General features: G+C 38.4%; 1 protein-coding gene across 1 annotated transcript; it reads right to left on the reverse strand.

Moving 5' to 3' along the window:
- Positions 1–4,296: 4,296 nt before the first annotated feature.
- On the reverse strand, positions 4,297–12,992 carry si:dkey-251i10.2 (uncharacterized protein LOC562682 homolog). Its single transcript, XM_049465663.1, has 5 exons — positions 12,676–12,992; positions 8,041–8,153; positions 6,548–6,654; positions 5,554–5,618; positions 4,297–4,714 (listed from the first exon to the last, which is right to left on the reverse strand). The coding sequence occupies exons 1-5, from the start codon at positions 12,866–12,868 to the stop codon at positions 4,623–4,625; spliced, it is 570 nt and encodes a 189-aa protein (XP_049321620.1). The 5' UTR covers positions 12,869–12,992; the 3' UTR covers positions 4,297–4,622.
- Positions 12,993–13,206: the final 214 nt, after the last annotated feature.

Genomic DNA, 13,206 nt, shown 5'->3' on the forward strand with positions numbered 1-13,206 from the left:
AAAATATTGGAGTAGACAGAGATATCAGTTCTTAATTAACATTGTTCTTGAATAATAGGTCTATGCTTCTTCAGTGTTGCAATGTTAATTACAATGTAATTAACATCACATCATTCTGAACAGATTTCGCTCATTCAAACAGCTTCGAAAATGATTTTTAAAGCTTTTAAAAGTTTTAATGCGCTACTTACTACTAAAAAAATGTTGGGTTTGGGCTGGGCTCGGGCTGGATTTTTTTGGGCCGATCTAAGCTGTAATTTATAGATATATGTTTATATGTTTGAGTAAAATGAAGATTGTTGTTTTATTCTATAAACTACGAACATTTCTCCTAAATTCCAAATTAAATATATTAAAGTCACTTAGAGCATTTATTTTATAGCAGAAAATGAGAAATGGCTGAAATAACAAAAAAAAAATGCAGAGCTTTCGGACCTCAAATAATGCAAAGAAAACAAGTTCATATTCATAAAGATTTAAGAGTTTGGTGGAATAATCCTGGTCTGTTTTTGCATCTTGACATCATGTTTTCCTTCCTCCACCAGTCTTACACACTGCTTTTTGATAACTTTTTTTTTAAGCAGTTCAGTTTGGTTTGATGGCTTGTGAGTTTTTTTAATTTGGTAAAATCAAAGGAAATCATAATTTTTAAGTGCTTTCTTATTTTTTCAGAGCTGTAAATGACGTTGTTCTTTGCTAAGATGACTGTTGGCTTCGGTTTCTTCTATATGCAAATGTGTCAGGTGTTGCCTGTAGCTATTGGACGGCTGTTCCGGTGGCTGTGCTGCGGTTGCATGCAGTGTGTGGAGATCCATTGAAGGATAATGAAAGGCATGAAGTGGATTACACTCATCTTACCGCTGCTAAATTTACCCTCCTTATCTCCTGCTTAGCCTGATGACAGGCAGGCGTCTGGAGTACGAGCTCTGAGTCTCACGCTGTCTTCCTGCCCTCGCTCTCCTCCTCGTACCCGAGCTAATGCCCTCTGCAGCCCCAGGAACCACCCTCAACCACCCTCACCTCCGCCTGAGGGCCACAGTCTGAGTCACAGTCTGATTCTGCTAATCCCGGGTTTACCGAGGGCAGGGACAGGCCTTACCAAAGCTTTAAACGGCAGAAGGGGATTCCTTAATATATATTTTTACTAATAATATAAATATAAGTATTATCTAATATCTCTATACTGGATACAGTGAGGAGCTGCTGTACAATTCTTTTCTCAAACATTCAGAACTAAACTCAGAGAATTAAACTAAAACTCACTTAGACTTGCTAGGTTGTTGCCAAGCTGTTGACGAGGTATATCTGTTGGTTGATAAGGTATTGCTCTTGCATACAGGCTGGTTGCTAAGGTGTTCCTATGGTACTTCAGTATTTCAATGTTTTATAGTTTTATGCCAGATGTAACGGGACACACGCAGACTCTTGGCTCTTGCTGATGAATATTCATACATGCAAACATATCGCCTCTGATTGGCTAACAGCACTGTGACACCAGAAAACAGTGAGACAGACAACAGTTATTTTAAAATGTTTTAAAATAAAGAAATTTTTACACTAAAAACACTTAATCTTTGCAATGTCATTTGTTACTTTACAACATGTGTAATAATGCCCTAATCTTAGAGTCTCTGTAAAACACCAAATCCACCGGAGATCCTATTTAAACCTACAGTTATTTGCTTTACTTTTAACTGTACTTTTAACTGTGTTTTTCCTCCATAGACTAATTCTAACTCTAATTCTATTTGTTTCTTAGCTCTGAATTACTGGGTAAAGCATACATAGAACACTGATGTGTTATTCACACAAATAACACAGGAATGAACTGCATGCTGTTCCTAGCGCTGTTATTTAGCTGCTATCTGACAAGACGGCGTCGCTGCCCGGCTTCAGCTCTGTGCCTGTGGTGGGCAGTCATGAGCCGAGGTGGGCGGGGCCATGAATACTAATTCACGGGTTGATGTAGACACGGTGCTTTTCCTGATCGACTCTTTTTGTTTTTCTGAATATTTTCTTTTACTAGCTACTGCAGACAATGAGGAAGAGGCTGAGGAAGAGTTTCATGTGCAGCATCATATAAAGACAGGTTCTGTTTAATTAGAGTGGAAAACCCCATTCAGAAATGTGTGTGTTTTAATGTAATATCAGATATCAGTAGGTCAGTAACAGCCAGTGCTGTAGAGTTAACAGGGTGTCACTGCAGTGGTTGGGTTTAGATACTCCACACCCATGTGTTAATATCTGATTCATGATCAGTGTATAAGTGTGTGTAAGTGTGTAAATGTGTGTGTGTGTGTGTATAAGTGTGTGTGTAAATGGAGATTAACTGGGGCTTGTTGATACATGGCGGGTACTGACATGTCGACGTGTTCCAGCACCAATATTTAGGCAGGCCGCTGTAGAGCCAGATTCCACACATGCCGAGATCTTCTGAGCCCAGGGGTGTGTGAGACACATGATCCCAGCCTCTACACACACACACACACACACACACACACACACTCGTACATCACAGCGAGTTCCTCGTCCTAAAGTTTTTCCATTACGAACTCCAGCGCTAGTTTCTGTAACCTTTCCTCAAACACGTTTCTGCTCATTAAAAACATTACCAACTACTCATTACCACCACTTATCACACGTATCACATTTATCACATTTATCACATTTCATATTACAATTATCACAGTCTCACACTAGGTAGGATTACAGCTTGAAACTCACTGCAGCGCTGCATTGAGGTGTAATAGGAGGAATGGCGGTGCTCTCGTGTCTGTGCCGGAGCTCCTCTGAGCTCAAACCAGACTCTGTATGTTTTCCGAGGCGGCCGCGACCAACGCTCGCGAGAACTGCGACCTGCTTTCCAGCACTGCGACCTGCTTTCAGACCTGTATGTAGTTCTAACACTCCTACAAGGACTACAAAAACCCGCTATTCGGAGTTGGTTAATTCTTTACAGAAGCTAACTAGTAGTGATGAGCACAGCAGCTCTTTTAGATGAACTGAATCATTAGAATCCGTTCATTAAAAAGATTCGTTAAAAAGAACGAATCGTTTGTTCTGTTCGTCTGTGCTGTAGTGAGTTCAGATTGTACCAGATAAAGACAGATTACAGGTAAATCAGTGGGTATCTATATTTTGTAAGGAGCTTAAAATGTTAATAAGAGAGTTAAAAGGTTATTAAAATAAACAGAGTCTATATATATGTGATATATAAGTTGAGTTAAAGTGTTTGTTTTAACTGCTAAAGCTGTAGGCTAGCAGGTGGAAGCTAGCAGCGATTAGCATTAGCGATTAGCATTAGCGATCGGGTTAAATGTGTAAATATATCATGTTAAGTGTAAAATATGGCTGTTTGTAAGCCTAGCTTGCAGTAAATTGCCCCAAACTGAAATATAGATTTTAGTCTGGGGCTTGTAAAAGCTGATTTTAATGATACTGTGTTTTTGTTTTAATATTATTTCATGCTGTGCTTGTTTGGTGGTGAGGGCTAACAGTGCTACTCTGTAAACAAGCTGTTTTATCCGTTTTAGACACAGAAGAAACATTTACGACATTTATTACACTCTGCAACTGTAGGGGGAGCCCACGAGCACAAACTCTCAATCCTACCTAGTGGAGCTTTAATACAGCACATAATAATACCAGGACTACAACACAACTTCATATTAATAAATCCCTAATATTATATGCCGTATTTTTTTGCTCTAAAAGGCGCACTATTATAAAAAGCATTTTAAGAGACACTATAAGGAACTTCTGATTCAGCAGGCCTTGCCGCTGGGTGGTGGTGGAAGGGGGAGGAGCTAACCAAGTTAAGTAAAGCTAAGCTAGATAAACAAAACTGTAATAAAAAAAAATTTTCTTTTAAAGTTAAACAAGTGCTGGATGTTAATCTACACAGATTTCTCTCCTGAAAACTGTCTCCAGTTTATTTGGGGGAGTAAAGCACTTCCGTTTATTTACAGTAGGCTTAGATTTCCAAATTTCTCCAGCACTAAGGCTAAAGCATTAGCATTAGCGGCTAATCATTAGCTACACTGAGTGTTTGGGTAAGCCAGGGTGATATTAGATAGTGGTTTGTCACACGTAGTTTGTTTTAACACAGTAAACATGCAGTCTACAGTCCGATAACACTCAAATTAACTTTGAAAACTTTTATAAAAATAATATTATAATTACTATTATTTTCCTTCATTTTTATATTTCTTCCCCAATATTTTAATTTTTTTATTTTTCTTGATAAATTTTAAAATTGTCATTTTCTTGAATTTTGATTTAAATAACTTGACATAATGGCTTTAGAATGATCATTTATTATATTATATTATAAACCACTGATTGATAGGAATTTAAGGAATGATAAAAAAGTAAAAATGATGATCTTGGTTTATCGTTTAGAAAATAATAATTATATTTCTTTGTAAATGTAATAATTTATTGTAAGACAGTAAATATTTATAGAAACAGATACAGGTGATGTTTTATATCTTTGGATCGTAACAAACATAAATATACACAAAAATGGAAAAAATGGAAAAAAACATTTTGGAAAAACATTTTTAAAGCGTTTTCTGTGTTTTTAGTGATTAAAGAGCAGGATTAGGCTGCAGGTCTTTGATTTATTTCTGTAAAACTGTAGAAATCAGCAGAGTGATCATCAGCAGCCCCGGTGTAACGACTGACTCCGGATCAGCACCAGAACCTGGACCATCTGCAGGAACACAACCAACAGATTAAAAGAGATAAAAAACCTTTAGATAAAAAAATAAAACTATAGTAATAATAATAATAATAACCAAAAGAAACACACTTGAAATAAATACATAAAACATTTAGACAAGAAATTAAAACTAGGATAGAAAATAATAATAAAAATAATAAATTCACACTTTAAATAAATACAACATTTACAGTTTAAAAGAGATTGAAAACATTTAGACAAGAAATTAAAACTAGATAATAATAATAATAATAATAATAATAATAATAATAAACAAAAGAAACACATTAATAAATCAAGCATTTAATCAGGTTATGCTAAAATAAGGAACTGGTAAAAGCATTAGAAATACAAACAAAATAAATCAGATATAAATAAGAAGAATTAAAATGATTCAGAATAAAATGATAAAATATAAGTGGACAGCCTTAATTTTTAAACAGCCAACTAAGGAGATGACAAAAAAATTAAGAAGCTTAAAATAAGACTAAGATTATAAAAAAAAAACTAAACTGTAGAAATAAAACAAAAAGACAAAAATAAAGTAGATAAAAGTACGAAATAAATGAAAATATCTATTTAATAAAAAGGGAAAAATGCAAAAAGATAAAACAAAACAGAATAAATAAAAAAGGAAAAGTAAAGTTTCTCTTATATAGAGTCTATATTTTTAAAAGCTATAAAACCACAGTGCAGATCTTTATTTGGCAGGAATGTTGTTATGTGCACCAGTTAACTCTGTTATTAATAATAATAATAATAATAATAATAAAATATTAAAAAAAAAGCAGAATGTATAAATCTGAGTGTTTTTTGTGTGTTTTTCTCACCTCTGGTCAGATTGGCTGATCTGACGTCTAACCAGTACACTGCCTTATCTTTAGCTACAGTGGCCCTAAAAAACAATCAGAAATCAATCAAAAATCTAATTTCAATATTAGTACTGTTTACCAATAATCATACGGCACATCATATTGTCCCTGTCCCCCAAACTCAACCCCCAAGCCTATCCCCCAAACTCAAACCCCAAGCCTATCCCCCAAACTCAACCCCCAAGCCTATCCCCCAAACTCAAACCCCAAGCCTATCCCCCAAACTCAACCCCCAAGCCTATCCCCCAAACTCAACCTCCAAGCCTATCCCCCAAACTCAAACCCCAAGCCTATCCCCCAAACTCAAACCCCAAGCCTATCCCTCAAACTCAAACCCCAAGCCTATCCCCCAAACTCAAACCCCAAGCCTATCCCCCAAACTCAACCCCCAAGCCTATCCCCCAAACTCAAACCCCAAGCCTATCCCCCAAACTCAACCCCCAAGCCTATCCCCCAAACTCAAACCCCAAGCCTATCCCCCAAACTCAAACCCCAAGCCTATCCCCCAAACTCAACCCCCAAGCCTATCCCCCAAACTCAAACCCCAAGCCTATCCCCCAAACTCAACCCCCAAGCCTATCCCCCAAACTCAACCTCCAAGCCTATCCCCCAAACTCAAACCCCAAGCCTATCCCCCAAACTCAAACCCCAAGCCTATCCCTCAAACTCAAACCCCAAGCCTATCCCCCAAACTCAAACCCCAAGCCTATCCCCCAAACTCAACCCCCAAGCCTATCCCCCAAACTCAAACCCCAAGCCTATCCCCCAAACTCAAACCCCAAGCCTATCCCCCAAACTCAAACCCCAAGCCTATCCCCCAAACTCAACCCCCAAGCCTATCCCCCAAACTCAAACCCCAAGCCTATCCCCCAAACTCAACCCCCAAATAAATAAACGTTTATTTTACGACTAATTTTATACTTTCGGAATGAATATAAGTGCTGTTACTCACACGAAGTAGATGTTGCTGTAGGAGGCGGGGGGGATCCAGGTGTACACAAGGTTATTCTTCATATCGGGGCTGGAGTGAGTGATGGCACCTTTGCTGTTTTTTGAGCACTAAGAACAAAAGATTAACAGAGGAGAAAAAAACATTTGTTACCTGTCCTCACTCTACCATGAACTTTACCATGAAATATAATCATTAAAATCGTTCAGAGATTTTTTTTTTGCATTGTTCTGTGACTCCAAATTCTATTTATGCTTTAAAAAATATATATCATATCATTAAAAATCTATAATATTTAAGTTTAAATACACATTTTAGTTATCTAGTCCCTTGTGTTCCTTTATAGTCTGATAGATCACTTTACTATTCATTTACTATGTAGGAAAAAATAAAAACACTGCATTTTTGGCTCTTCTGAAAAGCCTACAGCAGAATTGTGTCACTTTTTTATTATAAATTAATTTATGTATTTATTATAACGGGTAGTGCCAGTGTGTGCATGGCGGAATCAGCAGAGGTTGGCAGAGCTCTAATCCAGCATCTATAATGATTCACCAAACCCAGAACCAAACAAAAGACCAGCCCTGAGGATCACCCGCGGCTAACCATTAGCCGCTAATCTGAATCCAGTGTAGGGTTTAATGTGATTTATCACACGTAATAACGTTTAATATCATATTTATATAAAAAAATAATATATATATACTAATCACATAAAAATAAGACAAAAATATTTTCTCATAGATAAAGTGGTAGAAAAGCTGCACAAAATAAAAAAATAATAGATGACTAAAACATGAAGTAGCTAAAAAAACACTAAGATTGTAAAGAATAAAATATATAAATATAATATGTATAATACATACAACATACAGATAAAATATAACCCCATGCCTATCCCCCAAACTCAACCCTCAAACCCAACCTCCAAGCCTATCCCCCAAACTCAACCCCAAATCCTTTCCCCCAAACTCAACCCCCAAGCCTATCCCCAAACTCAACCTCCAAGCCTATCCCCCAAACTCAACCCCCAACTCGTCCCCCAAACTCAACCCCCAACTCGTCCCCCAAACTCAACCTCCAAGCCAATCCCCCAAACTCAACCCCCAAGCCTATCCCCCAAACTCAACCCCAAATCCTGTCCCCCAAACTCAACCCCCAAGCCTATCCCCAAACTCAAACTCCAAGCCTATCCCCCAAACTCAACCCCCAACTCGTCCCCCAAACTCAACCTCCAAGCCTATCCCCCAAACTCAACCCCCAACTCGTCCCCCAAACTCAACCTCCAAGCCTATCCCCCAAACTCAACCCCCAACTCGTCCCCTAAACTCAACCCCAAGCATTTCCCCCAAACGCATCCCAAGCAACTCAACCTCAAAGCCTATCCCCCAAACTCATCCCGACTCACCCCAAACTCATGCCAAAAACCCTTAGTCAGGTCATCATTTTCACACATAAACACTTTATATTATTTATAAATTAAAAGTTTATTTTACCGTTAGGTACTTGGTGTTATTGGGTGGACTTCCCCAGCTGCCCAGAGCATCGGTGTTGGTTCCAGATCGGGCCTGCAGCAGAACTCCACCGTAATCTGGACCAATAATCGTCACTACAAAACAATAATCAATTAGTATTAGTATCATAATCAATATCACAAACCCACCATCAGTTTCCTACCAAACACACATCAGATTTACCTTAAACTCATCTCAAACTCATCCCAACTCAACACAAACTCATCCCAAAACACACATCAAATTCACCTTAAACTCATCTCAAACTCATCCCAACTCAACACAAACTCATCTCAAAACACACATCAGATTTACCTTAAACTCATCCCAAACTCATCCCAACTCAACACAAACTCATCCCAAAACACACATCAAATTCACCTCAAACTTATCTCAAACTCATCCCAACTCAACACAAACTCATCCCAAAACACACATCAAATTCACTTTAAACTCATCTCAAACTCATCCCAACTCAACACAAACTCATCTCAAAACACACATCAGATTTACCTTAAACTCATCCCAAACTCATCCCAACTCAACACAAACTCATCCCAAAACACACATCAAATTCACCTCAAACTTATCTCAAACTCATCCCAACTCAACACAAACTCATCCCAAAACACACATCAGATTTACCTTAAACTCATCTCAAACTCATCCCAACTCAACACAAACTCATCCCAAACTTCATCTCAAACTCATCCCAAACTTCTTCTCAAACTCATCCCAACCACACCTAAACTTAACCTCAAACTCCTCGCCAACTCATTCCCAACTCACCCCCAACTCATCAACAAATCTTCCCCAACTCATCCCAACCACACCTAAAATTCACCCCAACTCCTCACCAACTCATTCCCAACTCCTCACCAACTCATCTCAAACTCATCCAAACTCAACACAAACTCACCCAAAACACACATCAAATTCACCTAAAACTCATCACCAACTCATTCCCAACTCACCCCCAATTCATCACCAAATCATCCCCAACTCATCCCAACCACACCTAAAATTCACCCCAACTCCTCACAAACTCATCCCCAACTCATCACCAAATTCACCTCAACCTTATGCCCAACTCACCTCTACATTTTTTTTAATAAATCCAAACTCATCCCCAAATCAATCCCAACTCACCCCTAACTCATATCCAAATCAATCCAAACTCACCCCTAACTTATCTCCAAACCATCACCAACTCACCCCAACCACACCTAAAATTCACTCAAACTCATTCCCAACTCATCTCAAAATCATCTCAAACTCATCTCAAACTCATCTCCAAACTCCAACTTTGCAACTCTTGATCTAGAACAGCAGAAAACAGAAAATGAAACTCGAAGTCAAAAAATTATAGTCAAAAAATTATAGTCAAAAAATTATAGTAAAAAAACTATCGTCAAAAAATGAAAAAGGCATATTAATATTTTTCGGGTACTTTTCTGCTGTTGTTGTGTTTTTATGTCTCTGCTTGTTTTATTCTTCATTTTAAAGCACTTTATGTGAATATATTGTGAAATATATGCAGTAGCGGGTGGTGTGCAGTAGGTGGCAGCAGTGTCTGCGGGGAGAGGGAGCAGGTTGCTTGGTGTTTTTTAGGTTGGAGCTGGAGATGGAGATGGTTTTATAGGGAATTTATAAAGAGATATATCAGTCTGATCTCTGACCTGGAGAAAATAAGATAAAATACAAAAGCAAAAATTACCATTAACACCTTTCTTTAAAAAAACACCTGCAAATAAACAATTTTCTCACTTTGATTCGTGTAATTGGTGATAATTTAATCAGAGAAGGACATTTATTATGACTTTTAAGGGTTTTCTGTTTTTCTTGATTTAATTTTATCAAAGTGTTGAAGCTGATGTTTATCATTAATCTAGAAAACAATAAAACAAGAGTCTCAGTAAAAAGTTTTAACACTTAAAACTTTTTTTAATATATTTTTTGTATATCCACCAATTAAGCATAACAATATGACCACCTCCTGGTTTCTACACCCATGAGTGGATCAGAGACAGCAGACTATTGTTTAGTAGAAGCACTTCTGTGCTTAGGGTCATTGTCTTGTTGCATGACCCACGTTCTCTATGTTCTATGATACTACCACCCCCATGTTTCAAAGAAGGTATAAGGTTTTTAAATTAAAATGTATTCAAGTTTAAATTAGTTTGGAGTAACTATCTCTACTGTCTTTACAAAGCTTACTACTACATTTAGGATTGCTGTGAGTATTTGATTGAATCCATGCTCTTAAACTGTTCTTTGGTAGAACTACTTTTGTGCTTAGGGTCATTGTCTTGTTGCATGACCTGTGTTTTCTTCGGATTCCCTGTGTTTCACAGATGGTTTTTATGCTGGAATGCAGTGTTTTCTTCACTTTTCACTTTTGGACTCAAACTCTTGTAGTCTGCTGGCTTGTCTAGATTTTTTGTGATTTTTTTTGTAAAATACAGGCACCAAATGTTTCCAAAATCAATGTGAAATAGCACTAGATGTAGCAAAACAGGCTCAAACCATGATACTACCACCCCCGTGTTTCAAAGATAGTATACATTTTTATACAGGAATGTATTAAAAATTACATTTGTTGGAACCACTTCTGTGCTTGGGGTCATTGTCTTGTTGCATGACCCTTGTTTCTTTAGGATTCAGAATTCATTGGTCCATTAATGATGGCAAGGCCCTCCGTGATACCTTCACCCCCATGTTTAACAGATGGTGTAAAGCAGGGGTGTCCAAACTTTTTTAGTTGGGGGCCAGAAGGAGAAATATATTTGAAGTCACGGGCCACAGACTAAAAACAAATAATGAAATATACCACTTTAAATAATACATTTTCCTGATTATTTCATTTACACACCATTTTACTTGACTTACTATCTTTATCTTTGACAGTGTTGTGTAAACTAAGATTTTTCAAATTGATGTTTAATTTCATGATGTCTCTTAATATTAAACTCCTTAACTACGCCAACTTTTAGACTCTTTGGCCCGTTTTTCTGCGCTAGAAATGCGCACTCTCTTCGCTTTTAGACTCTTTGGCCCGTTTTTCTGCACTAGAAATGCGCACTCTCTTCGCTTTTAGACTCTTTGGCCCGTTTTTCTGCACTAGAAATGCGCACTCTCTTCGCTTTTAGACTCTTTGGCCCGTTTTTCTGCGCTAGAAATACGCACCCTCTCCGCTTTTAGACTCTTTGGCCCGTTTTTCTGCACTAGAAATGCGCACTCTCTTCGCTTTTAGACTCTTTGGCCCGTTTTTCTGCGCTAGAAATACGCACCCTCTCCACTTTTAGACTCTTTGGCCCGTTTTTCTGCGCTAGAAATGCGCACTCTCTTCGCTTTTAGACTCTTTGGCCCGTTTTTCTGCACTAGAAATGCGCACTCTCTTCGCTTTTAGACTCTTTGGCCCGTTTTTCTGCGCTAGAAATACGCACTCTCTCCTCTTTTAGACTCTTTGGCCCGTTTCTGACACCTAGCGTTCAAACTTTGAATCTCACATTATAAAAACCTGCTTAACAGCGGGCCAACTTTCATTCTATTTCTAAAATACCTCGCGGGCCGCTCCAAAAAAGGAAACGGGACGCAAATGGCCCGCGGGCCGTAGTTTGGACACCCCTGGTTTAAAGGTTTTATACTGGAATGTATTAAAAATTACATTTGTTTGAACTACTTCTGTGCGTAGGGTCATTGTCTTGTTGCATGACCCATGTTTCCTTCGGATTCAGAGATAATTGCTCCATCAGTCATGGGAGGCCATCCTGGTCCAGATGCAGCAAAACAGGGACAAACCATGATACTACCACCCCCTTGTTTCACAGATGGCATAAGTTTTTTTTTTATTATACTGGAATGTATTAAATAAACACATTTGTTTGAATTACTCCTGTGCTTGGGGTCATTGTCTTGTTGCATGACCCAGGCTCTCTTCAAAATTCATAATTCATTAATGGTGGCAAGGCCCTCCATGATACTTCCATCACCATGTTTTACAGATAGGATGAGTTTTTTATCTTATACTGGAATGTATTAAATAAATACATTTGTTTGAACTACTTCTGTGTTTGGGGTCATTGTCTTGTTGCATGACCCACATTCTCTTCGGATTCAGAATTCATTGGTCCATTAATGATGGCAAGCCGTCCATGATACTTCCATCCCCGTGTTTCACAGAAGGTATACAGTTTTTTTTATACTGGAATGTATTAAATAAATACATTAGTTTGAACCACTTCTGTGCTTGGGGTCATTGTCTTGTTGCATGACCCACGCTCTCTTCAAAATTCAGAATTTATTGCTTTACCAATGATGGCAAGCCTTTCTGGTCCAGATGCAGCACAACAGGCTTAAACCATGATACTACCACCTTTTTTTTATACTGGAATGTATTAAATAAATACATTTGTTTGAAGTACTTCTGTGCTTGGGGTCATTGTCTTGTTGCATGACCCGTGTTCCTTTCGGATTTAGAAATCATTGGTCCATTTTTTATACTGGAATGTATTAAAAATAATAATATGTTGGAGTAACTGTCTCTACTGTCTTTGTAAGCTTACTGCTACATTTTGGAGGATTGCTGTGAGGATTTGATTGCATCCAGGCACTTACCTGTAATCGGCTTTCCAGACGTGAAGGTGGTGTTGCTGACCTGGATGGAGTACGGAGACTGACTCGTCTGAGGAACGATTCCTTTATGTCCAGGCTTCATATTCCCGCAAGCTTCTGTCGGAGCTCCAGTACCATAACCCAAAGCAGGGGTCAGGATCTGGAGCAGAACCACCCCAAAAAACACAGCGTTCATTTTTTATTTTAGCAGCCGATTTACAGCAAATCAGACACACGGACGTACGATATTCTCAGACGAGGGGAAACGCTGAGTCCGCTGGCAGCTGCTTTTCAGGGTCCTTTTTGCTGAGTCACAATGGCACGAAAAAAAAGAGAGAGGTTAATTTCTCCCACCACGCCCAGCCCTCCCCTCATACACTATTCATGCACTGTCAGGTGAAACTCCAGCTTCCAAGAAATCTCATCGCCGACGACGAGCTTCATACTCATGTTCAGCGAAAACATAAAGAGCTCCTTTGTTGTGCGGAGAATTGGGACAAAATTCCAATTGTTCATCGCAAAATCCCAGGCGTT

The sequence above is a fragment of the Astyanax mexicanus genome, chromosome 1 (genome assembly GCF_023375975.1).
Source record: "Astyanax mexicanus isolate ESR-SI-001 chromosome 1, AstMex3_surface, whole genome shotgun sequence".
NCBI lineage: Eukaryota > Metazoa > Chordata > Actinopteri > Characiformes > Acestrorhamphidae > Astyanax > Astyanax mexicanus.

Coding starts and splice junctions, on each gene's coding strand:
- si:dkey-251i10.2 (XM_049465663.1), bottom strand. CDS start 12,868: ATGAACGCTGTGTTTTTTGGGGTGGTTCTGCTCCAGATCCTGACCCCT. Junction 8,154..12,675: donor GTCTGGAAAGCCGATTACAG/GTAAGTGCCTGG, acceptor ATTGTTTTGTAG/TGACGATTATTGGTCCAGAT. Junction 5,619..6,547: donor TACAGCAACATCTACTTCGT/GTGAGTAACAGC, acceptor ATTGTTTTTTAG/GGCCACTGTAGCTAAAGATA.